At 46.5% G+C, this 24,373-nt stretch overlaps 1 protein-coding gene across 1 annotated transcript; it reads left to right on the forward strand.

Moving 5' to 3' along the window:
* The first annotated feature begins 3,457 nt into the window (after positions 1–3,457).
* On the forward strand, positions 3,458–13,844 carry Ppic (peptidylprolyl isomerase C). Its single transcript, XM_003477376.5, has 5 exons — positions 3,458–3,611; positions 8,085–8,198; positions 8,593–8,686; positions 11,123–11,307; positions 13,196–13,844. The coding sequence occupies exons 1-5, from the start codon at positions 3,498–3,500 to the stop codon at positions 13,322–13,324; spliced, it is 636 nt and encodes a 211-aa protein (XP_003477424.1). The 5' UTR covers positions 3,458–3,497; the 3' UTR covers positions 13,325–13,844.
* Positions 13,845–24,373: the final 10,529 nt, after the last annotated feature.

Raw genomic sequence — 24,373 nt, forward strand, 5'->3', positions numbered from 1 at the left:
TACTTCAAGAAGACAAAAGCCCAACCCTAAACTCCAAGAAGGAAGAACTTAATAAAGTTGGAAATATACATGTTAAGTATGTTGTGCTCAGGAAGTTCCAGGGTGGAGCTGTTTGACGAAAACAAGACACAAACAGTCAATATGAGGAATGAAAAAAACATTACTCTTATGATGTCCTACTGAGCTATAAGCTCCTAAAAGATGTTTTACACAACTTTATACAAATACTCTTTAAAATGTAAATGAAGGGGCAGGGACTTAGCCCAAGGGCATAAGCCCCTGACTGACAAGCTGGAGGTCACAGGTACAACAGTCTTACACAGACCCTTCCACACCACAAGAATAAGGCCACCGTTTGTCAGCTCCTGTCTGATACAAAAGGTGACAGAAAATTCCTAGAAGGGAAAATTTCAGTTTAGTCTCATTCATCAATTCAGATGAAAATGTTCTAAAAATAAAACCAGGAAATTTACCACTAACATCAAAATGGAATGTGGGGATTGGATTGGCCCAAACTAGAAAGCTGTACTCTATTGTTTGTTCCTGAACCCGGTAAAAAATGCCTCCCCATTTTTTGGTGTTTCTTAAACAACAAAAACTTCTCGCAAGCCTCATCTAGAAACAAGTAAAAAGGGCTGTGTGTGCTGGATATATTCTAGAATGCAAGGCTGGGGTAAGATTTGAAAGTCAATGCAATTTATCACAGTAAGTGAATAAAGAAAAATCATATGATTATTTCAACAGTTGCACTGATGAACCTTGCAGGACCTATAAGGAAGACGAGGCATATGAGCCAGGGCTGCCTTAGCAATGGACTGTACATTGGGTCACTTAGAACAGCAGAAGAGGAACCCATCGCAGGTTGCCATGAGTCCCATGACAGGTCCCTGCCTTCCTTTCCACTCTGCTAGTGGGTGCCAGCTCTCTGTCACTCTGGACTTCACCTCTATCTTCCTGTGCCACTCCTTGTGTGCCTGTTGCCCCTCTTTTTAAAAGGACACAGGTCACTAGCAGGAGGTGTGTCCTACTGCACTATGACTTCATCTGATATGATTACATCTACGAAGCCAATTTCTCAATTGACTCACACTCACAAAGCCTGGGGTGTGAGATGCTGATGCATCTTTTTAGGGGAGCAATTCAACCCACAACACAAGGACTCTAACTGTTGCCACTTCCTTTTGTATTTTAAATACTAGCCAGTGCAATAAGGTAAGAAAAAAAAGGTATAAAGATTAGGAAGAAATACAACTGTCATTTGTTCATGGATGGTATCATTTTCTATGGAGAAAAATTTACATAATTCCCAGAAAATTATTAGAATAGGTAAGTTTAACAAGTTTGGTATATAAGTAATGTATGAAATTTGTTTTAGTTCAACATAAACAGGAAAATAAATGTTTTAAAAAGTATAATTGGCAATAGCATTAAAAAAACTTGGAAATCAAACTAATAAAATATGCATAATACCTCTGGGCTATGAGATTTTATTGACAGAAATTAAAGAAGCTCTAAATATTTTATGTAAGGAAATGGAAGATTCAATACTATAAATCTGCCAACTCCTTTCAAAATGATTCATTGAGGTAATGCAATCCCAATAAAAATCCCCGTTATGTGGAAACTGACAAGCTGATTCCCAAGTTTACACAGGCATAGAAAAGGTCAAGGACAGCCGAGAATTTATTGACCGAAGTTAAGGGAACATGTAGTAGTGAACATGAAGATTTACTAGAAAGCTTGTCTAATTAAGACTGTGGTATTCATACAAAAGTAGACAAATAGGCCAATGAGATACAAGGAAGCGGCCACCAACAGACACACGCTACGCATGGGTGCATGATCACTCAGCACGTCAGAGCAGTGAATGAAGGACAGACTTTCTAATAAACTGTGCTGGGACAAGTGATATCCATATGGAGGGAAAACGAATTTGCCTCATCTTGTGCTATGCACCAAAATAGTGCATGCAAAAGCACAGATAAAATTTTACAAATAAAAATTTAAGCAAGAAATACAGTGAGATTTCATTCTTGCAAAATTGAAACAAAATCAAACCACTAAAAGTGTAAAAACGCCAGGGATATGAGCTCAGTGGCACAGTGCCTGCCTGGCAAGCACAAGGTTCTGAGTTGAATTTCTGCTACCAAAAAAAGTGTAAAAAGTTGGGACTGCAGGTAATTTGGGACAAAACAGTATTAGTAATTGAAGAGGTAAAAGAAGTTTCTATAGAGATGATGACTACTTCATTTCTTTGCCTTGAGTGAGAGGTTTGGTATAAATAGCAGTTAGGCACATTAAGTCATTCAACAAATATTTACCAAGAGTTACAACTGTACTCAAGACATTGCAATAGATCTAGGTTAAAAAAAAAAAAAGAAAAGAAAAAGAAACAGTCATGACTCTTGCTCTGGTTTGCTTATGGCAGACAGATTAAAAAAGCAATTAGAGTGACAAGCCCACATAAATATATACAATCACCAGAGGAGTGAGAAAAACCTTAGCTTGCCACACCACGGGTCCTCTTTCCTGATTAGGAGTCCAGGTGGGAGAAGGCCATGAGGCCTCACTGGACAGGATCATATAAATAGTTCGGAGGTATTTGCCACATCCCTGAAAAGCAGTGGTCACTCCTAAAGTCATTTTAGGTATACTTACAGGAATTCATCATTTATCCAAGGATATCTTGACTTGAGTCATGGTACCAAATCCTCAAAAAAGATAAAAATAAAAAAAGCTAAGAGATAAGCGCCTGCCTTGCAAGCGCAAGGTCTTGAGTTCGATCCCTGGTACTGAAGGGGGGGGGCCCTAAGAAAATATCCTTCACTTTAATCTTAGAGATATTTTTGTGAAATATAAAAGTTCTTTTGATTCTTAAGTCAAAAGCAAAGAGTTTTACAGTGACTTTTCCCTAAGTTATAAAGTATTTACATGCTCATTGTAGACTATCTGAGAAAACAAAATTACGAAGATGATAAAAACCCATAATTCTTTCACCATAGCTACTGTAAATATTTCGGTGCTTTTTTAAAAAATGCCTTCATGCATTTACATCTACAGCTGAGATCAGATTTCCTATGTGGCACTGCGATCTGAGTTTTCCCTGAGTTTAAACGATAATGGAGACTTCTCCAAGTTCCAAAGACTTTTCCTACACATAATCCTTAAATTCACAAAAATCTCACTTTGCACTGTGCACTAAAATTCGGTCTGACTACCTTGGTCCCAGGGGCACGTTCCCTTGGCCGCGGTTTTGGACTGGTGTAGCTGAGAGCTGCCAGTAAACGGAGATCACAGTCATCCCCAAATACACGCGTGAACTAAAGACTTTCATGGCGCAGATGCCGCGAACCCCTAGATTCCGCGACGCCCTAACCACCGCCCCGCAGCCAAAACAGAAGAGTTAAGCCCCAGCACCTGAGCCCCGCCCCGCCCCGCCCCCGCCCCGCCCCGCCCCAGCGCGCAGGCGCAGTCCGCGGCTAGCGCCTCCGCCGACCATGGCTGCAGGCTCCCGGGTGCTCCCGCTGGTGCTCTGCCTGGGGCTCGGCGCGCTGGGATTCGCGTCGGGGACCTCGGGCGTCCGCCGGCGAGGTCCTTTGGTGACGGCCAAGGTGACCGTGGGTGGGCGGCGCCTTCCCTCCGGGGCCTGGCGGGCTGCGCGTGTACTCCGGGGTGCGCGTGCGGGCCGGACGCGAGGATGCGGTGCCTGAGGGGTGTGTGTGTGTGTGCGTGCGTGTGCCCGGGGCGGTGCGTGTGCACGGGGTTGGAAGCCGAGGCCAGCGCCACAGAGAGCGCTGCGCAGGGACCGGCTCGCGGTGGCGGAGCGGGTCTGCCGGGGACCCCGGAGCCGGGGCTGCTCCTCCGGTACTCCCTCCGCGCGGCCTGGACTCGGGGACGAGGCGGGAAGAACCCGGGAGTCGGGTGGGCGGGCGTCCGGCGCTGCGCTCCTTCTGTGCGGCGAGCCTTCCCGGCGCGGGAAGGGAGGAGGGTCCAGCCCGGGGTTAGGTGCTAGGCCGCGTCCCGTCTGGCCCAGGGTTGGTGCTGGCCCGGCCAGGGCGGCGCCTGTGGAAAGCGCTGTTGGGTGCAGCTTGGGACCCGCCCGAGCTGCGTCCGGTTCCTGGCCACTTGGGACTGGGCCGCCTAGGTTCCCTTTGGAGCTGATTTCACCCGGGGTTAGGAGATCCTGGAGCGCCAGAGGGCACAGTGTTGTGCCTGGTCCTACCGGCGTCCCTGGCCGGCATCCAGAATCTGGGGGAAGGCGCCCTGTCTTAGGGCGGTCGGAGTCTGCCTGACCTGGACGGGCTCAGGTTCTGTTGCAGACCCACCGAGGCACGGGGGACCGCGGCGCCCTGAGAGGGGGCCCTGGCAACATCAGACTCAGCCAAGGGGAGGACAGAAGAGCTACTGTGCCACGCCACGGGCGAAGTGGACAACGTCAGACTGTCCTCAGAAGCCAGGGTTCTGCTTAGTATCCCCGGGATCTTCGGGCGGTTCTAGCTTTGGGAATCGGTTTGTGCGAGGCCACAGAGCTGGACGGAGTTCTTTCAGTCTGCAGATACTGTGCTCGCAAAAGTGACCCAGCCCTGAGATACTGAAGGAAATGATCGGAATACAGGTGGTGCCTTTTGGAGCACCTGATGTAGGAGGGAGACCCAGCTTGGCAGAAGCTTCCTTGGCAGAGGGAGCAGCTCCTGCAGGGCCTCCCGGCAGGAGAGCCAGAGTGGGGACAGGTGGGTGTCGCTGAGGCGTGGCATGAGGTGCGGGGATGGGGGGGGCGGCAGCGGGGTGGCAGAGGCTGTGGTTGGGTTGGGTGTGGAGGTGGTTGTAATTATAACTTGAGATCTTATTCTGAGTGCAGCCAGCCGCCGAAGCGGCTTGAGAGAAACATGGTCTACAGCGATTTTGAGGAATTGTGCTGGGACTGCGCTGAGGGGCCATTGAGGGCTTCATCCAGAGGGAGATTGGGAGAGGGTGGTAGTTTTGGACCATGAGGAAAGAATGAACTTGACATGGATTTGGAGATCTACCAGGAATTGCTGACTGTTTAGATGGAGTCAGAGAGAGGGCAGACAGCTGATCACAGAAGGTGTGAATTTAGATTAATAATCGATAGTCTTGAGAGCACATCCCCTGTTATATCTGGGGACAAATTTCACCTGGGAAGTGTTTTAAAACATACCGATGTGAAACTCACCCTGCCAGTGAGTCAGTCACCATCACTGGGGGTGGCCAGGCCATCACTCAGCTTTATCAACACCTAGTGTTTGGAGTCTGGGCCCGGAACCACTAGGAGAGCCCCCCAGAGAAGACCAGCCAGAGCTGCAGGAGCAGGGCCATGGGAGGGAAGAGCTGGCTCCACCTGAGCTTGGAGCCAGGGCCCAGTCTGTGAAGGAACTTTCTGGGCTCCATTCTCCCACGGCCACTTGATATACCTCGTTTTGTTTTTCTCACCACCTTTATCAAGTTTGGAAAGCTAACTGCGTGCTTTCCGTCTCCCGTGGGCTTCATGAGGGTGGGAGCTCTGTGGCCCACCCTATCCAGTGCTGGGCCTCATTCCCAGGGGTCTCAGTGGGCTCAAGATGAGTCTGGGGTCAGGTTTAGCATGCAGCCCCGCCTGCCGTAGAGGGTGTGCCTTGCCCCTCAGTATCACTTGAGTTTGAACCATTTAACATTTTGCCCCTGTTTTCATGCTGACCTGGTGCTGGAATGTGGGGAACAGAAGACACTGCTGCTTTCCTTTTGGGGTTCCCTGTCTGAACCAGGAGAGCCACAGTTTACACGACAGGTAGCCCTGCGCTGAAATTTTGATTCCTGTGTTGATGGCACACCTTGGTAAACAGGTGGCCCCTCTCACCTCTGCTTTTCTCACTGATAAATCCGCATGGCTGGCCCCTCCCCCACCCGGAAACTGGGGGTGGATGAGTATGTAAGGTGAGGCAGGGAAGCTCATGGACACCCCATGAGCAGCTTCTCTTTCCTTTCTGCTTCCTCCCTGCCCACTTTTCCCCCTTAATGCCTCTGCCCTCTGCGCATCCTCCCAGCCCCCCAGTACCACCCGTGGTGTGAGATCCTCTTTGTCATCTTCAGTGCTGTTTGGACTCTTCCTCTTGTGTTATAGACCATGCACCTTGGAGCCAGCATCTCTTCTCCGTTTCCTGGAGCTGCTGGGCAGCCCCCACCGCCCCATTCCTGCCCATACTTGGGTTCTGGGAAGCCTGCCCTGTGGGGTCTGTGCCACCCCGACCTTGGAGACTGCCCCTTCCAGGCAATCTCCTGCCTGCCACCCAGAGTTCTCTGTCCTTTGCCTCCCTGTCTCCGCATGTCAGGCATCCTGGAACAGGGTGCTCTGTGCAGCTCGTGCCGTCGCATTGCCTTTCCGAGAGATCTGGAATAAGTATCTCTGACTAAACAAGGTTTGGTTGTGTCATTCCCACTGAGCACTGAGCCAGCTCTGCTGTCTCCCTATGCTCTCTGCTGTCCTCAAGGAGGCACTCTGCTTTGGGGAGGGCATATTGCCACGTGTGCTATGATACGTGTCATTATGCAGAGTGACAGGCATTTCCCCCCCCCCCATGCTGCTCTTTCCTGTGTTTTATTTTTTTCTAAATATTCATAGACATGCCAGGATTTAGCTCAGTGGTGTAAGTGCCTGCTGGCACGCACAAGGTCATGAGTTTGATCCCCGGTAGGTACCAAAAAAAATATTCATAGACATAACTGGGAAACTTTTCCGAGTGTCCTGCAGGGTGTTGAGGATTCCACCCCATCCTCCCCGCTGCCCGCCCTTCCGCTCCCAGCTGGGCGCGCCCTGGCCCATGTGCTGAGGCGTCCTGTGCCTTTCTGCGCTGCACGTCTCTCCTGCAGCTCCCCCTGAGAGCAGGGATGTTATTCACACACTCTGTAAAGCTCTTCTGTGTAAATAATAATAAAACTTTTGCAGCCTTGGTCGTGTGAAAATTGTGAAATGCCACCCAGAACACTAAATATCACATCACCCATGACAGGCATACTGACATATTGGCAGAAGCCTTTGTCTGGACTGAAGCTTGACAGTCTTTACTTAGTGATTTTTCTAAACTGCAAGACATCTTTTTTCTTTGACAACCCTTCTTATATTTTTTAAAGCCATCTCTCGAATGTCTTTTTTACCCATTCAAACAGTAAATTGGTTCATATAATCTAAACTCGCTGATAGGATGCCCTTCGACTCGGTGGCCTTTTCAAGCCTCAGAATCATCTTTGCAGTGATTTGTGAAGCAAAACGCGTTTAAGTTCATTTCAGATGGAACCTTTTTTTTTTTAAAGTCCAAGGGAACTTCTGAGCTTTAGTCTGCAAAACAGTTGAGACACACTTATTTTTGGATGTTTTCTTTCTTTGGTTCTCAGATGTGACAGAAAGCACAAACTTGGTTTGTGTGACTTTGGGAATGGCCTGCAGATGCCAGGTCTGAGCGCAGAGCGAGCAGCTCAGTCAGGCCCTGAGCAGGGTTTGCTGCCTGTTGGCTGGGCTGGGCTGGGCTGGGGCCGCTGCTTTGTGGGGTGGCTTTTGGGCGTGTGTGTGTGTGTGTGTGTGTGTGTGTGTGCGCGTGCGTGCTGTGTTTTTCTTGTCTTCGATGGCCCCTTGGCAACAGATGTCTGTCTAGGGCTCTGGGAGGGTGGCAGTGTTTGAAATGGCAGAAACTAAATCTAGATGATTGGCTCTCTCCCCACCATTTTGTTTTCTCCTGCCAAGACTAGAAAGCAGTACCTTTTAAAAGAACATCTGCCACTCTAGGCTTCGTCCGTAAAGCCAGGGAGCAAGAGGCAGTGCAGTGCTTGGCCAGGGGCTGAAGGGGAGTAGGATTCTGCTGACCTTCCAGATACAGAATCGATGTCTAAGCTCAGGCCCTAGAACAGCACCTAGCTCCTAGGTGGCATTCAGTAAATGTCTGCTAAATGCTTATTTGTGAGTGAACCACACCTACAAGGTTATTTCAACTGTACCCTGCTTGCTGAGGGCAGTCTTTCAGACATTAATTTTGACCTGTATTGTGTTTTTGTCCTTTGCAAGTTATAACCTTTTACTCTGTTTCAACTACCAATAGGTCTTCTTTGATGTGAAGATTGGAGACAAAGACGTGGGCAGAATTGTGATTGGCCTCTTTGGAAAAGTTGTACCCAAGACTGTGGAAAATTTCATCGCTCTAGCAACAGGAGAGGTTTGAGTTCTGTTTCCATTAACGGTGCAAAAGCCTGTATCCTTTGTAAGAGTCAAGTATAAACATGTCTTCTCGAAAAAAAGTGTGAAATTATTATGTCAGTGAACCTGCGGCATCTTGTATTTTCCTATAAAATCTTATTTGGGTACTTGGTGCCTTTATACTTTTAGAGATGGGGGAAGAAACAAGTGAAAATGCAGATTAGTCTCTCGTTATTTAAACCTATATTCTACTTCCATAGTTAATTGTTTTGGTCACGTCGGGGTAAATCATACAGGGACCTCGTCAAGTTCTGGAGACACTTTTAATTTTCCCATTTTCAGATAAACGCGGGGGTTTATCTTTGGGTATGAGTAATTTCTACTTGTATATTCACTCAAAATTATCTTCTCAGAAAGGCTATGGATACAAGGGAAGCAGCTTTCACCGTGTCATCAAGGACTTCATGATCCAAGGAGGGGACTTCACCGCGGGAGACGGCACTGGCGGTAACATGTCCTTTTGCCTTTCTCCTCCCTCACTAAGCTGAAACCTGAGATGACACCAATGTATTACTCCAGAATATTGAAATTCCAGATTTAAGGAAAAACCTATAAAGATGACTCTTTAAGAAGCGTAGAGTTTTGAGCACCTCGCCTAATCTTGGTGGGTAGAATGAGGGAAGACTTCCTAAATTAAACGGGATTGGTTTGGCATTCATGGCCAGCCTGCAGTGGAGCTATTATGCATTTATTTAAAATGCTAGACTGTGAGTAGCTGGCAGTATAGCACAGTGTCTGCTACCAGATAGACAAGGTAAAGGGCTGAGGCGCCCTGGGCTGGTCACTAGCAGCACATGTGGGTGTGGAGGAGGGCTGGGGCCCGGTGCCAGCAGGACAAGCTGGCATTTAAGTGGCAGGATGACTGTGAATGTCACCCCTCCTTCCAGAAGGCTTTCCTTTTGTCAGTTTCTTTCTTTTTTTTTTTTTTTTTTTGGCACTAGTGATGAACTCACGGCCTCGAGATTGCCAGGCAGGTGCTTATGCCACTAAGCTGAATCCCTGGCCCAGTTTCTTGCTTGCTAGTTGCTTTGGTTTTTTTTTTTTTTTTTTTTTTTGATATTAGACATTGAACTTAGGATCTCACACATGGTAGGCAAACACTGTACCACTAAGTTACATGACCAGGCCTTTCTAAAAATTTTTTTTTGAGACAGAGTCTCAATGAGTTGCTCTGACTGACTGCAAAATTGTAAGCCCCTGCCTCTGCCTCCACAGTGGCTGGGATTACAGGCAGGTGCCACCACACCTGGCACTGTCACCTTTTCTAGTGATAAAAATTTCAGTCATAGTTAATATACTGAGTTTTTAAAACAAAGTAAAAGTTCAGTAAAGGACAAACACTTTTAAATTTCTGGAGTTTCAAATAGCCTTCAGTTTATTGTTTCTCCTTGAGGGTTCTAGCCACCCAGTTCCATGGACTACTTTCTTGCTAAAGTGCAGTGAGAATTCTTTGCCCAGACAGAGCGTGTATGTAACTACGTGGACTTTACATTTAACTCACGTTTAGGGTTCAAATGCAGGAAACACTGGCTTTGGTGGATGTGAATTGCTAACTTCTTATACAAACAGGCCATTTGCAGGCATCATTGCTCCTTTTCTGTTCATTGCATGGTTTATTTATTTGTAGCAAAAACAGCTGCTGTTTAGCTCTTTAGTTTGCCAGGCATTCTGGGAAGATTATGTGTAGCTCTTGCTCCATGATATAGAGAGGAGCAGAGAAATGGTTCCCGTGTTTCTAGATTGTGGGCAGAATCTCCCTCGGAGGGAGCCTGGCTGCTGCTGCAGCTCTCGGGAAAATCCTGCTGCCCTAGCATCGCCATTCCTGCCACGTGGTCTGACTTAGAACAGCACCTGAGCTGTACTTGGTGCTGCTTTTTATTCTATCTACCTTTGCTACCCAGTTTTTGTGTGAGCCTTGCTCTAAAATTCTCTTGAGTTTTGCAGAAAGAGAATTTTCCCACTAGGCTACCTGATACATCCTGGACCAATCACTTCTGAGTTGCTTGACTCTTATGGCCTCTTCTGGGCCTTGTAACTGAGCCAGAATTCTGAAGCTAGCAACCAGCAGAGGGACAAGAAACCTGGCCGAAGGGGTGATGGGCAGGACAGGCCCTGCAGGTGTTTGAGACGGAGTGTTACAGTCTACAATCCTTCCGGAGAATGGGTCCCTGCTGTCCCTGCTGCTTTGCTATGACTCCACACCACGTGCGTCCTGTCGTTCAGTACAAATTAATCCCCGCGAGCTCCCCGTTTCGGTCACCTTCTGTGTGCTGGGCTGGGGAGTTACCGTGCTTAATGGCTTCTCGATCGGCCGCTACTGCTCTGGTGCTGAGAGAAGGGACACCAGCCGTAGCGCTGGAAAATCAGGGGTTCCAGATTTAAGTTCTGTAACTTTGTTTCCCAGAATAAGACAGTGTGGAGAAGGCCGCTTCTGCAGGGCGGTTGTGGTACGGAGGGGCTGAGGGTGTGCACTCAGCGCTTGGTGCAGCCTGGTGTGGTGCTGATGCAGGACTGACCCAGGACAGGAGCCTGAACACAGGCACAGGTAGAACCAGGAGCGTGGCTCAGCACCTTTCCCTCTGGCTTCGGAGCACCATCCTGCGCTGTCCCCCTTTCAGAGGTGAAATCACTGACTTCTCCCATTGAGAAGTTTGCGGCCAGAAGGTGTCCGCCCTCTGGTGCTGTGTGAGAACATTTCGTTTCAGCCCAGGTTCTCTGCTTCCCTTAAGAAGTTAATGTTGTCCTGTCCTCGTGTTTGACCATCTTCGCCACCTTCCCGCCTCCAATAGAGCTCTGGTGACTGATTCCTGAAGCCGCGCTCCTCCCTTATAGAGGGACTTTCATCAGGCACCTGTTTATGGGCGTCACTGTTTTCTCACTCAGGTGTGAGCATTTACGGCGAGACGTTCCCGGACGAGAACTTCAGGCTGAAGCACTACGGCATCGGGTGGGTCAGCATGGCCAATGCGGGGCCGGACACCAATGGCTCCCAGTTCTTTATCACCCTGACCAAGCCCACCTGGCTGGATGGCAAGCATGTGGTGTTCGGAAAAGTCCTTGATGGGATGGTAACTGGATATATTTTCTTTTTTAAAGTTTTATGTTTGTGACAGTACTGTCAGTTGATTTGTTTAAATTTTAAAGTGGGTTGTTAGAGATCTATTATTATATCTGGCCTCTTCAAAAATGAGTAAATGACATGCAACGTGGCATTTTACTTGTTAGGGGCATTAGAGCAGAAGCCAGGGACTTAACATGAGAAGTGCTCTATTTTACCAGTGGCTATAAATAGCCCTATCTAACATAATCGAGTAAAATCAGGGCCTCATATGTACATGCCAGGAACATTGTTGAATATTACAAGAAAAGACCCTCTGACATGTGTTGAAACAGAGAAGCCTTGAGGATCTTATCCTAAATGAAATAAGACAGTTACAAGAAGACAAATGCCCCACTTATTTGAAGTATCTAAAGTAGTCAAATTTATAAAGAGAGAAAAGCAGAGCAGTGTTTGTCAGGGGCTGGTGGAGAGGAGGTGTTTAATGGATATGGAGTTTCAGTTTTTCAAGATAAAAAAATCGTGCAGATTTATTGTGCAATAGTGTAAATATACTTAACACCAGAGAGCTGTGTGCTTAAAGTAGATAAGATGGCAAATTTTATGTCACATGTTTCTTACCACAATTAAAATAGCACACCCTGAGCCTGTGTGGTGCAGTCCAGATGCCAAGTCACAGTCAAAAACACGAAGTCGAGCAGCCAGCACTGACTCGGAGACTAAGTCTCTGCTATTATTCCTTTTTTTTTTTTTTTTTGTCTTTTTCGTTTTTATCGGTACCAGGGATCGAACTCACGACTGCCTGCTTGCAAGGCAGGCGCTTATGCCGCTGTCTGCTATTATTCCTTAAAGAAGAGCAAGGAGTCTAATTCATAACCCATAGGAGAACATCTAAGACACCTCATCTCCCTCTCTGTCTGTCTGTCTCTGTGTCTCAGTATTTCTTCCAGCTGCTCAGAGCCACTCTGCTCTGGAACTGGCCACTAGGAAGTCTGCCCAGCCTAGCCCCTGGTCACCCTGGGCTGTCCTTCCCTGGTTCCCCTCTTTCACATTTCAGTTGCTGCGTGTTCGGGGGAGGTGTTGACTCCTAGCCAGACATGGATGGGCCAGTCTTACTCCTGGCAGTGCTTCTGCATCTTGTACCTGCTGCTTGGCTCTGCCCAGCCAAAACCCAGGAACTGACCTGGACGCTCACTGTTTGGGCCGCCCGTTCAGAGGCCTTTTCCTCAGTCTGCGATGTCCTCCTCCATGCCAAACCCAAGCAGCACAGTGGCTCTGTAAGCCATCCCTGCGGCAAAGGGGCCCTTCTGCCTTTGTGGCGTGGGGTATAGGATTCACCTACAGATTCATGGCTTGGAAAACCTTTGAAACAGACCAACTTGGAATGAGGTCAACTTTTGAATCTGCTTTCTTGCTCATTTTATTAGATGTAGACCTGGTGTAGGGAGTTAAAACTGACTCTTGACTCCATGTTAATCTTATGCTGGGCTGTAGCAGTTGATTAAAAATGCTTTCTAGGGCTGGGTATTTAGCTCAGCAGCATAAGTGGCTGCCTGGCAAGCATGAAGTTCTGAGTTCTATCCCAGGTTATTACCCCACCCCCCAATCCAACAATGTTAAAAATGCTTTCTATTATAGATAGGTGCTCACAAAATACCTAATTGTTTTAGACTGTCATATTTATTTTAAAAGAAAATAATGTATCCTATGAGAAATAAGATAGTGGGCGAATCTTGTTCTGTTAACTGTCTATGTAAAGATTCTGAATTCTGCACACTTGTGTGGCTTTTGTAATGATAAAATGTATTTCGCTGTGGGGCTTTTGGGGTGGTCTGATGCCTGTTTCAACTGCTATAGCTCTACTCGGAACTGAGGACACCTCTGTTTTCTCTCACCAGACAGTGGTGCACTCCATAGAGCTCCAAGCAACTGATGGGCATGACCGGCCGCTCACCAACTGCTCCATCCACAACAGTGGCAAGATAGATGTAAAAACACCCTTTGTGGTTGAGGTCGCTGACTGGTGACACAATGACAGCAAACCAGATACTCGGCAGGGTTTGTCTCTGTGTATAGACAGGACTGTGCCTTTTAATTCTTCAATTACTGTTTTTCTTCTTCCTTCTTTTTTTTCTTATTTTTTAACTTTCTTTTAATTTCCCACTCTAGTTGACAAGGGATTTAAAAATCAATCACTCGATATTTACTTTGCATGAATTTTGGTAAATCACTTGTTTAGGGACTTTAAACTGAAAAAAAGACAAACCCCTTCTACTATTGGTGCTATTTTTAAATTTGAAAATTTTGTGGTGACTATTTACTTTTTAAGAACAGTCATTTCTTTGTTTAATAGGTTTATTCCACATTGAATGAAGCTAAAGTTTGTTGTTTTTAAAGATTAGGGCCTGAAGTTTATTGTTTTGTATTCAAACAGTTCTTTTCAAGTAAAGAGAGATTGGATTTATTTAATTGGATATATGTCATAGATACTTTTCCTGACAAAAGGTGCTTTGATGTTCTCTATATTAAATATTTTTATGTGGCTGAGCTCTTTTTGTAAGACATTTTTAAAATTTAAAGTTATTTAAAAATATACAAAATTAAACATACTGTAATGATAACAGACACATTAGAGATAGTTCTAGAAACCAAAATATCAACAACTGGACAATTTGGGATAGGAAAGCACAAAAAAATCCCCAGCCCCATCCCAAGTGCATACCTCAGTGCTTAAGTTTTACTTAATGTAGCAGATTTAGGAAGCCGCCCTGAGCCCCGCAGCGGTGGAGAGGAGTCTTAGGCATGGTGGGGTTAGGGTTCGGGCTGCACTGAAGCAGACAGGAAGCACAGTCTGGGCCCCGCTCTCCTCCCTCACCCCTACCCCACACACACAGCTGAGGGCCCCTCTTGCAGCTGTGCTCTGGGGATCCCTTAGGCGGAGAGGAGGGGAGGGGCACTGCTGCCACTGGGGAGGGTGTAAATCACCACCATCCTCTTCTCTTGCAGAAGAAAGTGTTTTTGTTTTTGTTTTCCATAAAAATGTATGGAAGATGTTTGCTGCAGCAAGTCCTAGTTTGGGTGTTGGGGATATAACAGCGGGCAGGCAGAAAGGGGCCAGGGGAAGCTGACCTGCTAGCGGGGAAGAAAGAAACGGGTGAACCCAGGAACTCAGCATGCCGAGGCGGTGGAGCAGCTCAGGCCTGATGAGAACGAAAAGGGCCAGGAGAGTGAGTTCCCAGGCCGCGGAAGAGGGTCCGGGGTCCGGGTCCGAGGCAGAGCAGGACTTCAGGGTGGACGCAAAGCCTGCCGGGCTGGCACAGAAGCAGCAGTGGACAGCAAACCCGCGCTTGCCCTCTGCCCCGCGCCAGGGTTGCTGGACAGTGACAGGCCAGCCACAGGAGAATCACAGGAAGGTTCCTTCAGTCACCTCTTGTCGCAGGGTGTGCTGGCCCCACCTTAGGAAGACTTGGTCTGGTGAAGTCTTTCGTGAGCTCGCTTGGTCTTTATTTACTGAGGGAAGGACAGAGCTGCAAACAGCGGCAGCGCTCCTCTGCCAGGAAAGCAGACCGCCCCGAAGCGTGCACGGTGGTCAGTGCTGCCAGCAGGGCAGGGGCGCGGACAGCGGCACGGACAGCAAGGGCCAGCTTCCGAGCAGGGCCTGAGGGAGGGGTCAGGGAGCCTGGGACTCTGCAAAGGAGAAAGGCAGAGAGGACTCGGGCAGCGCCCGAGTGCAGCCGGCAGGTGGGTGTGCAGAGTGGCGGGGCTGGAGGCAGGAGGCCTGTCCCTGGGCCTCACCCCGTCCTCGCCACAGGAACAGGCTCAGGCCTGGGTTTTTGACCTCAGTCATGCTAGTGAGCCTCAATCCTGGACTTAGGTGGGAATTTCTGGGAAAGACCTGCTATCTTTCTGTGAGAGGATGTAAAGGAGATGGGTTAAGAGGGAAACCACCAGAGGAAGAAGCTGGACCAGAGAACAGCACGGATTCCTGAGGACAGCACTAGCCTGGTGTCCAGTGGCATCTGCAGTCTGTCCACTCCTTGCTTTTCACCACACAAGCTGATGCATCTTCTTTACAGCTTAAGCCAGAGCAGATTGATTTCCTTTGACTTGCAACCTGAAGCCTTTTGTCTAATACAGCAATACTGAAAATGTTTTATGCATAAGGATGTGAAGTATAGAATTATGATAGCAAATACAGAGCAACCTGAATCCCACAAAGATTATAAGGCAACGTCGCAGTAGAGTAACACGAGAAAAGGTCCGTTTTAAATAAGTAGAAGTTCTGTGTACAGCATGACCGACAGTATGTACAGGGTACCCTAATCCTAACCCTAACCATAACAAGTACCTTCAGTCTCCCACGTTAAAAAGGACATAGGGTGTTGTGTGCCGCCCTCCACAAGGTCATGTATCCTACGTCCATCAGCCATCTCTCCAGAGACAACAAAAGTAATTCAGTTCAGAAGTATGAAAATTCTGGCGTGCAGGTAGTCAATTATGTCTATGATGCCAGATGACCTGCTAAAGGTCTTATTTCTTATACACTGAATGTCGAGCCTTATACTGAAACATTAGGAAACTGATGACTATCAAAGTGGGAACTGTTGCTTTTTGTAGTCAATTTTTTTTTCTGCAAATGCTCTAAAAATGAACAGCTTATTATTTTGCAGATCATGTTACAAAAAACATGCATGCAGCTTTGGGCTTGTATGGAATCAGGAAAGATTATATCAGATACCATCACCAAGCCCACATTATTACAATTTCGTCTTGAATCATTTTAATAAAACATTTTGGCATCCTTAGCCATAATCAATTTTATTCTCTTACAAGTGCTATTTAGTGATCTTCTGAATCATCAATTGAGAATTCAATAAAATTTATTCTTGGGGTCAAAATAGAGTGACATTTTTTGAATTATTGATTACTTCATTTTGGATGAATTTTTAGATTTTGAACAAAACTCACAGATCTTTTTTCTCAGTTCAGCCGTTTTGAGTTACATAAAGACAAAAACATGGCAAGGATTTTATAGCAGGAAAAGGATTTGTTTTTGTTTTTCAACATTCTTGTAATTCAGACAGCTGAAGAAATCTTTGATCTACAAGGCTTAGAAATTCAAAGACTCCTCAAGGCACTTTTTTTCAAATTAAAGAAGAATAAAAACAATATTTGTAATGGAAAATTTTGATGCCACTAAGTACTAACAGCTTTTACTTAAGTCTGTAATTCATCTGGGGGATTTAAGAGTTTGGCCAAGAGTAAGTTTTAGGTGTGATAGAGCCCGCTCTAAGACTGGCTGGTGTTACTGATATGCTAGAGTGGTGGAGAAACAGCTGGCATTACTGCAGAATTACAGCCACTTGTCACAGGAGTTGTGTCAAAAAAGAAAAAGGTCTATGTGACGAGACAAAACAAAATGCATTTCAAAAATCCATTAATGAAGCTGGGTGTGGTAGCACATGCCCATAGTCCCAGCACTTGGGAGACAGAGTCGAGGGGGTTGCCATAGTTTGTGGCCAGCCTGGACTCCATAGTGAGTTTAAGGACAGTTTGAACTACACAGCAAGGCCCTGTAAAAAAAAAAAAAAAAAAAAAACTCTCCCCAAAAAAATCAATGAAATTTTTATGCCACGTCTAGTGATATCAGAATAGACCCAATGTATTCAAAACCCTTCTCTTACTGACTGAAGTTTTGTAGGTGGCATGTAAGTTTCCACACCTACTAATTGCTGTGTGCAGAGGACTTTTATGGCTCTGGTCCCCTGCTATCCTGCACAGTAAATTTCTGTCTTGTTACTTGGGTAGACATTCTGTTTGCAAACTTGGTCACTACTAGAGTCCTGGCAATCACAGAACCCTCAAAAGGCTGTGATAGTGGCTGGGCAAATTCCCAGTTTGCAGTTATAGTGTCTGAAGTGTTATGGCAGAGAACTGAGAGTCCACTTACAGACTTCCACCTGGTCTCAAAAGATGAGTCCTTCTGATAGTGACACACTGACCACCAGGACTAGCCAGCCTGGAGTGGAGAAACTCAAGCTTCCACTGAACCCCGTTGGCTGGTGTAGAGCTGTCTTAGACGGGAGCTCCTGGACTGGCTCCTCCCCTGTGTCCAGCTGCTGCTGATCCTGGGGTCCCTGTACTCATGTAGATAGCCAGGCCTCATTTGATCCCTGTGCTTTTTTTCCTGACTACAGAGCACATTCCTGGATCTAGCAAACTGGGCAAAATACAAACAAGGTTCAACACAAATTAGTAAAAACCTAGGCTCATTTCCTTCTACTGGTGGGTTAGGATTGCTCTCGTTTTGCTTACAAGCAGCTGCAGACATCCTAGTGAATGGGGAACCAGCATCTGACCTGGTACGAGGAACAGGCCTGGAAGACGTCACCAAGTACCTGGCGCTCTGAAGCCGGTCCCAGTATCCACGCTCAGCCTCTGAATGTGCGGCACCAGCGGTCACCAGGTCCATCAAGCTGGCACTTGTCCCGACTCCTTTCTGCCTCTCTTTTCTCTTTCATGTTCAAGGCCAGCTGCAGAGCCCACGGGTAGCTGCGCTTGCCATCATGAGTATCCATACCTTGTCCTAACCATGCCTACCTGATGCGAGGTCATCACTCAGCTGAGTTATTCACGTGGGCTCCAGCAGTCTCTGCTCCACATCTGGCCCCATCCTTTCCTCAAGCAACTGGCATGATCTTTGTAAAAATCAACCAGATCAAGTGTGATACATGACTGGAAATCACATACTATTTGCTGATGCCTGTGAGCTGCTTACAGGTTTCTAAATAAATGTTCATATTTTTAAAACTTACGCCTAATAAATACATACACATTAGAAAATAGATCATACCCCTCTGGCAGAAAACCCCCCAGTCTTCCCATTTGCACACAGGCTTTGAGCTGGACTCTTGACACTGCCTCATGAGGAGGCTGCTGGGGGTATGCTCCCTGCTCCTCACCAGCCCCAGCCCCTTCCCACCCCCCACACCCCTTTTTCTGGAGCTCAGTGAAGCTTTCTTCTGATTCAGGGCTCTGGAACTTGCAGTGTCCTCTGCCTCTGCAGTGTCCTCTCCCGTGCCTGATCAATCTCTCCACTGTCCTGAGGGGTCAACTTCAGTGTCACCACCTGAGTGGTTTCCAGATCTGCCCAGATCTAAATTATCCTCCTTGTCTGTAAGTGGACTCTCAGTTCTCTGCCATAACACTTCAGACACTGTAACTGCAAACTGGGAATTTGCCCAGCCACTATCACAGCCTTTTGAGGGTTCTGTGATTGCCAGGACTCTAATAGTGTATTGAAGTTCAAATCTGGCAAGGTAGCAAAGATTTAGAGAGACATGGCATTATCTTCTATCGATGAAAAATTACCATGGTAAACAGATTAGAAGTTTATGTGAGAACCATTTCAAGGTACACAATATTGCTATTCTTTTTACTACATTAAGACTTGGATAGGGAAATTTTAATAAGCATGAGACATTTGATATTTAGAAATAAGTTATTTAATTTCTTAGTGATATTGATGTTACAGTTAAGTGGTGACTATCCTTATTTGGGGAAGGTGAAATGTTAAGATATCTGCAACTTTCATGTTGTTCAGCAATCAAAGCCAACAAACATACAGATAAAAACAACAAAATGTCAAAAGATTTTTAAAAAAATGTTCTCAGTACATGTTTGAAGTACATTTTTAGATTGCTGAATCTAAGAAATTGTTATTTGACTTTCCTTATACAGTTCTTTCAATTCTGTGTTTGAAATTTGGAAAGCTGGAAGAAATGGCATTGATAATATTTTGTCAGCAGCATTCCATAAACGAAAGGAGAAAATTAAAAAGAAATGCTTCATTGGTTCTGTCCATCTACCCTGCTACCTGAGTTAACGACTTAGCCTTCTGTGGTAAAGCTCTTTTGTCACAGCCATCCTGCCACTCTACTTTGTGCCTGCCCTTCCTTGAACTAAGTAATTTTTTCTTCATAAATGAGCAAAAAAAAAAAAAAAAAAAAAAAAACCCAAACAAACAAACAAATAAAAACGAAGAATGTGGAAATAATCCGAAATACCCTGTGACTGTGGATCCCAAATGTGACAGCACTTGTGAATCTGGATGGGCTCAGCAGACCCCAGCCCCAGTCTGAGCATCCACCTGTGCAAGCCTGGGGGAGGCAGGGCAGCAGGAGCTTGTGATGCTGATGGGGCTGGCCCAGGAACTGTGCTTCAAAACCCGGGGCCCAGGGCATCTTGACACCAGAAGACATTGTAATCAGGTGGAGACATGGAGACATCTCAGAGACCACGGCTGGCATTCAGGGAACTGAAAGGCTACTGTCGTCAGAGATGATCACCAGTGGAAAATGCACCAGAGAACTGGAGGGGGTGGAGGGGTTCACGTGTTACCTACAGTGGGAATGGAAACTACTGGACTCTGCACAAGGGACAGGACCTGAGGGGCATTTTACAGATCACTCTGGCTCTGGGGTCAAGAATGGACTGTAGTAAAAACAAACAAACAATGGGTACAGAGAGACCAGGGAGGGGCTGCTGCTAGCACAGAGCCTGGTTTTATCAAGGGAGGAGATGTTTGGATTCTATCAGCTAGTGCATAAATGCAAACAACCAAGGCGGTACTAGCTCCTGATTTTTCACATCCTGTTATAAAAGTACACGTAAGCTGGTCACAGTGGTACAAGCCTGTGATCCTTGCACCCAGATGAGGATCACTGCATGTTCCAGGCCAGCTGGGGCCACATAGTGAGGTCAAGGTCAACGTCAACCACGTATGGTGAGACCCTGTCTCAACAAAACAAAGCAAAAAACACTAAAACCAAACAATAACCACCAAAAATAAAATAACCCCTGCACATCAATCCAGACAGTTCTAATGCGAGGCTCACTGGCAAGTAGATCAGCTTGAGATTTGCAGATGCAAAGCCGAAGTCCTGATCCCTTTATTAACTGGTGGCCTTGGTCAAGCTACTTTGCCTCTCCAGCTTTGTTTTGCTCACTATCAAGTGCCATCGCAACATGACATCATCAAAGATGTTGTTGGGGTCAGTGATCCGCTCTGTGACAGGGGCTGGCCGGGGCTTCTTGTCCCTTGGTGCTCAATCCTGTGAGCCACTTTTTGTCACCATGGATCTCTATGATCTTTGGTTCCTTCTCTAATGCAGTGGGGTGCTACACATCAACTCATAGACAAGATAATGGGGTAAAGCATGTAAAACCCGAGCCCAACAACCCGAGACAGCCAGGAGAAGCCCTGTGTGCAGGAGTAGGTCAATGATGGCTCTCTTATCCAGGCACACCTTCAGTGTAACTGGAACCACGATTAGGCTTGAAGGCAAGAACAGCTCCTGATTGAGATCATGTTACAATCATACTCTTAGGATGTAAAACAGCACTTTGTCTCTAGTAAATGACACTGCAATGGTTTATTGCATATCAGCTTCCCTTCAGGCAAATAGAAATGCACTTCCCTCTGTCAGGATGCAGCCTGGACTACGCACTGCAGGGACAGAACAAAGGATGCAGGCACTTTCCCTGGAAGTTGGTGGCTGCTACTTTCCTGGGTTCCCATTACTGACCTAAGAATCTATAATTATCATCAAGGACAAATCAAAAATATAAAGCTAAAATGGTGACTTCCAAGGGCAGCAGACAGATTGAGCTTTTATCCAATTCAGTAAAACAAAGACACTCCCTAAGCAAGGAGCTGAAAATTCCAGAAAAAAGGATCATGTCTCTGCTCTAGACCTCTACCACAGCACCTTAGCCAGAGGGAGGAACTTGAACGCAGGCACTGAATGTGAGCCCTTGTGTGCAGCCTGCTAAGTGAGACTGTGTTTTGAGTTCCTTCCTGTAGCCCTGTGCAACATTCCAGAACCAAACAGGTTTTCTTTTGGTAGTGGATTCTGACACAGTTACAAAGCCAATAGGTGAGGCACTGAGCATGCCTGTAGTTCAGGTCTTGGGAGGCTGAAGGAAGATCATTTGAGCCCAGGAGGTGGAGCAACACAGCAAGACACCATCTCAGAGAGAGACAGGTGAGGGGGAACGAAGAAAGGGAGGAAGGAAAGAAAAGGAGTGAGGAAAAAACTGCCTCCATCGGGTCATCAGGTTTTGAACCCAGCTGAGTATCAGAATCAGCCCAGCAGCGTTTGTTTCTAACTACGCATGACAAGCCTGGCCCAGCCTGACAGAGAACCTGATTCTGATGCACAGCTCGGACTCAGAACTATTGTTCTACAGTCTTCTAAGTGACCAGGGCTCCGAGATTAGCGACTAGGATGTGTGCCACAATCCTTCTACAGTCATGGCTGAAAGAAAGCACTGCCCACTCTGCCTGCGCTCAGTCAAAACCCTTGTGGAAGTCATTTTCATTGAGGTAAAACATACATGACTGACATGTATCATTTAAAACACTCCAGCACACAGCACCACAGCGCTAGGTACATTCATACTGCTGCACAGCATCACTGCTCTCCAGCTCCAGACCTCTATCATCTTCTTCCCACAAAATCCATCAATACGGACCCCCCCACCCCCACCCAGCCTCCTCTCCTTCTGGAAATTTCAGCACTCTAGGTAACCACATAAATGGTCACACAGCATCTGGCCGCCTGTGACTGCCTTATCCTACTTATCGGGTCTTCTAGGCTCATCCATGTTATTTCCTTCCATCTGTCCTTCCACTGGCTGGAACTTGAGTGGTTTCTACCTTTCAGCTTCTGTGGATAAGGCTGCTACACCCCAGATGTACAAACACCTGTCTGAGCTCCTGCCTTCACTTCTGGGTGTGCATCCAGCAGTGGAATTACTGGGTCATATGCTATTTTTAGCTTTTTGAGGAATTATCATGCCATTTTCCACAGAGGCTACATCTATTTATATTTCCCCAGCAATATACAAAGCTCTAATTTCTCCATATCCTTACTGACATTTGCTATTTTCTGCTTTTTTTTCATAGTAACTGTCTTCGGAGTATGCTGTAATCTTTTTTTACCGTAGTACTTTAGGCAACAACTGTCCAGTGATCAAAGTTAAGAAGCAAGGTGAGAGCCATTTGTTATTTCTGAGATGTGAATATGATTGAGGTTTCTACCTTGGCCACAGTGAGTTTCTAACAGTGGGGTGTACCAGGTGGCAGCAGCCACGGTGTTATTTGCCATGTGCACACGGCCAACTCCAGGAAATGGGAGGAGGGTTTGAAGGCCATTGGGAGGAAGGGCACCAGGCAGCCGGGAGCGAGGGACTGAGAGATGAGGCGTGGGAGCAGCTTGGCATGGAGCAGTGCCGGGAAGGCGGTCCAGGAAAACACCAAGTCCGCAAACCATAAACAGGAGGTGTGCTGACAGTGATGAGACACAGGTAACGGGACTTTCCTTTTCTTTCACCTTCCTTTCTACCCTCTGCTTCTCTACTGTCTACGCATCCGTACTTTGAACCAACTGGTTTTGTTACTCCCCCAAGGGCAGGAGTCTTGAGCACCACCCAGGGATACCATTCACCCCGTGGTCCATGGGAATGACACCCGCTGGACTTGTGTGGGCACCTACCACACAGCCACATAGGCAGCTATCCCCAGAGAAACCCGCAGCCAAGCATTAAGAAATACCAGAAATGTGCACTGACATATTGTCAGCCAGAGACTTGTAAGTTATAATTTTAATGAAAATGATTAGTATGTGATTTATACAGCAATTGACACATACTAAGTTACTGTTTATGGCATTTTAAGAGAAACAAATACCTGTTAGTAAGGGACGAGTCACATTCATTGTAGCAGAGGTGTGTAACTGGGCTGAGGGAAGCACTTAGGGTACCAGTATGGGAAGGCTGCAGAACACATTATTACATGGAAATAGGTTTAAAAGCAGTGAGTATCATATGCTGCCATGTTTGTAAAAGAGGAACAAATGGAATATATGCATGTTAAATGCATAATATCTGTTTGCATATGGATGAAACATACTCCAGAGTGCTACACACATAACCTAAGTGCAGCGATGGCCTATGGCACAGGATTTGGACCTATGAGAAGCAGAAGAATCTTTATGTATCCTTTGATGGCACTATATTCCATCATTTTTGCAGTGTTCCATCCTGAGCTGTGGTGACCAGAAGGCCACCAGCTCCTCCCCAGACTCCGGGCAGCAGAGACTAGGTCCAAGGTTTAGCACCAGTGTAAAAGTGATCAAAAGATATAGTGAATGTTCACATCCCAAAACTGGGTGAAAGATACACTGCCACTCATCTCCCTCAGATTACTCTCCCTTAGCTGGAACACACCTGGCAATGTGTTTTTACTGTAACAAATTTTTAAAAATTTAAACATTTGCCACATTTTTCGATTGTACTTTGATGAGAGATGGAGGCGAGTGGACACCAGCTTCGTGTGGCAGCTGCTGGACAGCAGGACCACGTGTGCTGACAGGCAGCTGCCACTTTGTCCTGGTGCCCAGAAGCTGGCTTCCTACCAGGCAGTCACAGCAGTCCAGTTCTTACCAGTCACGGTCTCCACACTGCTGGTTTTCATCTCAATGCTGCACCAGCAGCTCAGGATAGACCTCATCCCTGCTGGAGGCCCGGGCTGCAGCTCCCTGGAGATCCCGTAGAGCTGAGAGGGCTTTCTGGGAAGGCGGTCACTCCCCTCTTTCCCAAGGGCCCTGTAAGCACTCAGTTTTCAATACACAGCTCTTTCTGCTTAAAAGACCTGCAGTAGTTTCTAGCTCCTGCAAGGATCCCAACTGATGAAATGACACACTGAAAACTTAAGTAATGAAAGTCACCGCTAAGGAAAAATTTTAGTTCTCAAAAAAGATTTCCTGAGCAGTGTTCCACTATGGTGCTTATTATTTATTTTTAAATTCTTGTTATCCTGGTACATCACTGAGTATTTAATAAGTATCTGTTGGCTCAATAATAGCTGGATTAAAAAGCTGATGAGTTAATGTAACACCCTATTAGGTCTGAAATAAAAATCTAAGTGAAGACTGGATAAGTCTTATGCTTGTGTGCAGATGCGAAGAGACACAATCTTTGTTTCCATTAAATTTCTAGGAGACACAGTCCAG

This window comes from Cavia porcellus, unplaced genomic scaffold (genome assembly GCF_034190915.1).
Source record: "Cavia porcellus strain 051 isolate PalLab524CR breed Dunkin Hartley unplaced genomic scaffold, mCavPor4.1 scaffold_21, whole genome shotgun sequence".
NCBI lineage: Eukaryota > Metazoa > Chordata > Mammalia > Rodentia > Caviidae > Cavia > Cavia porcellus.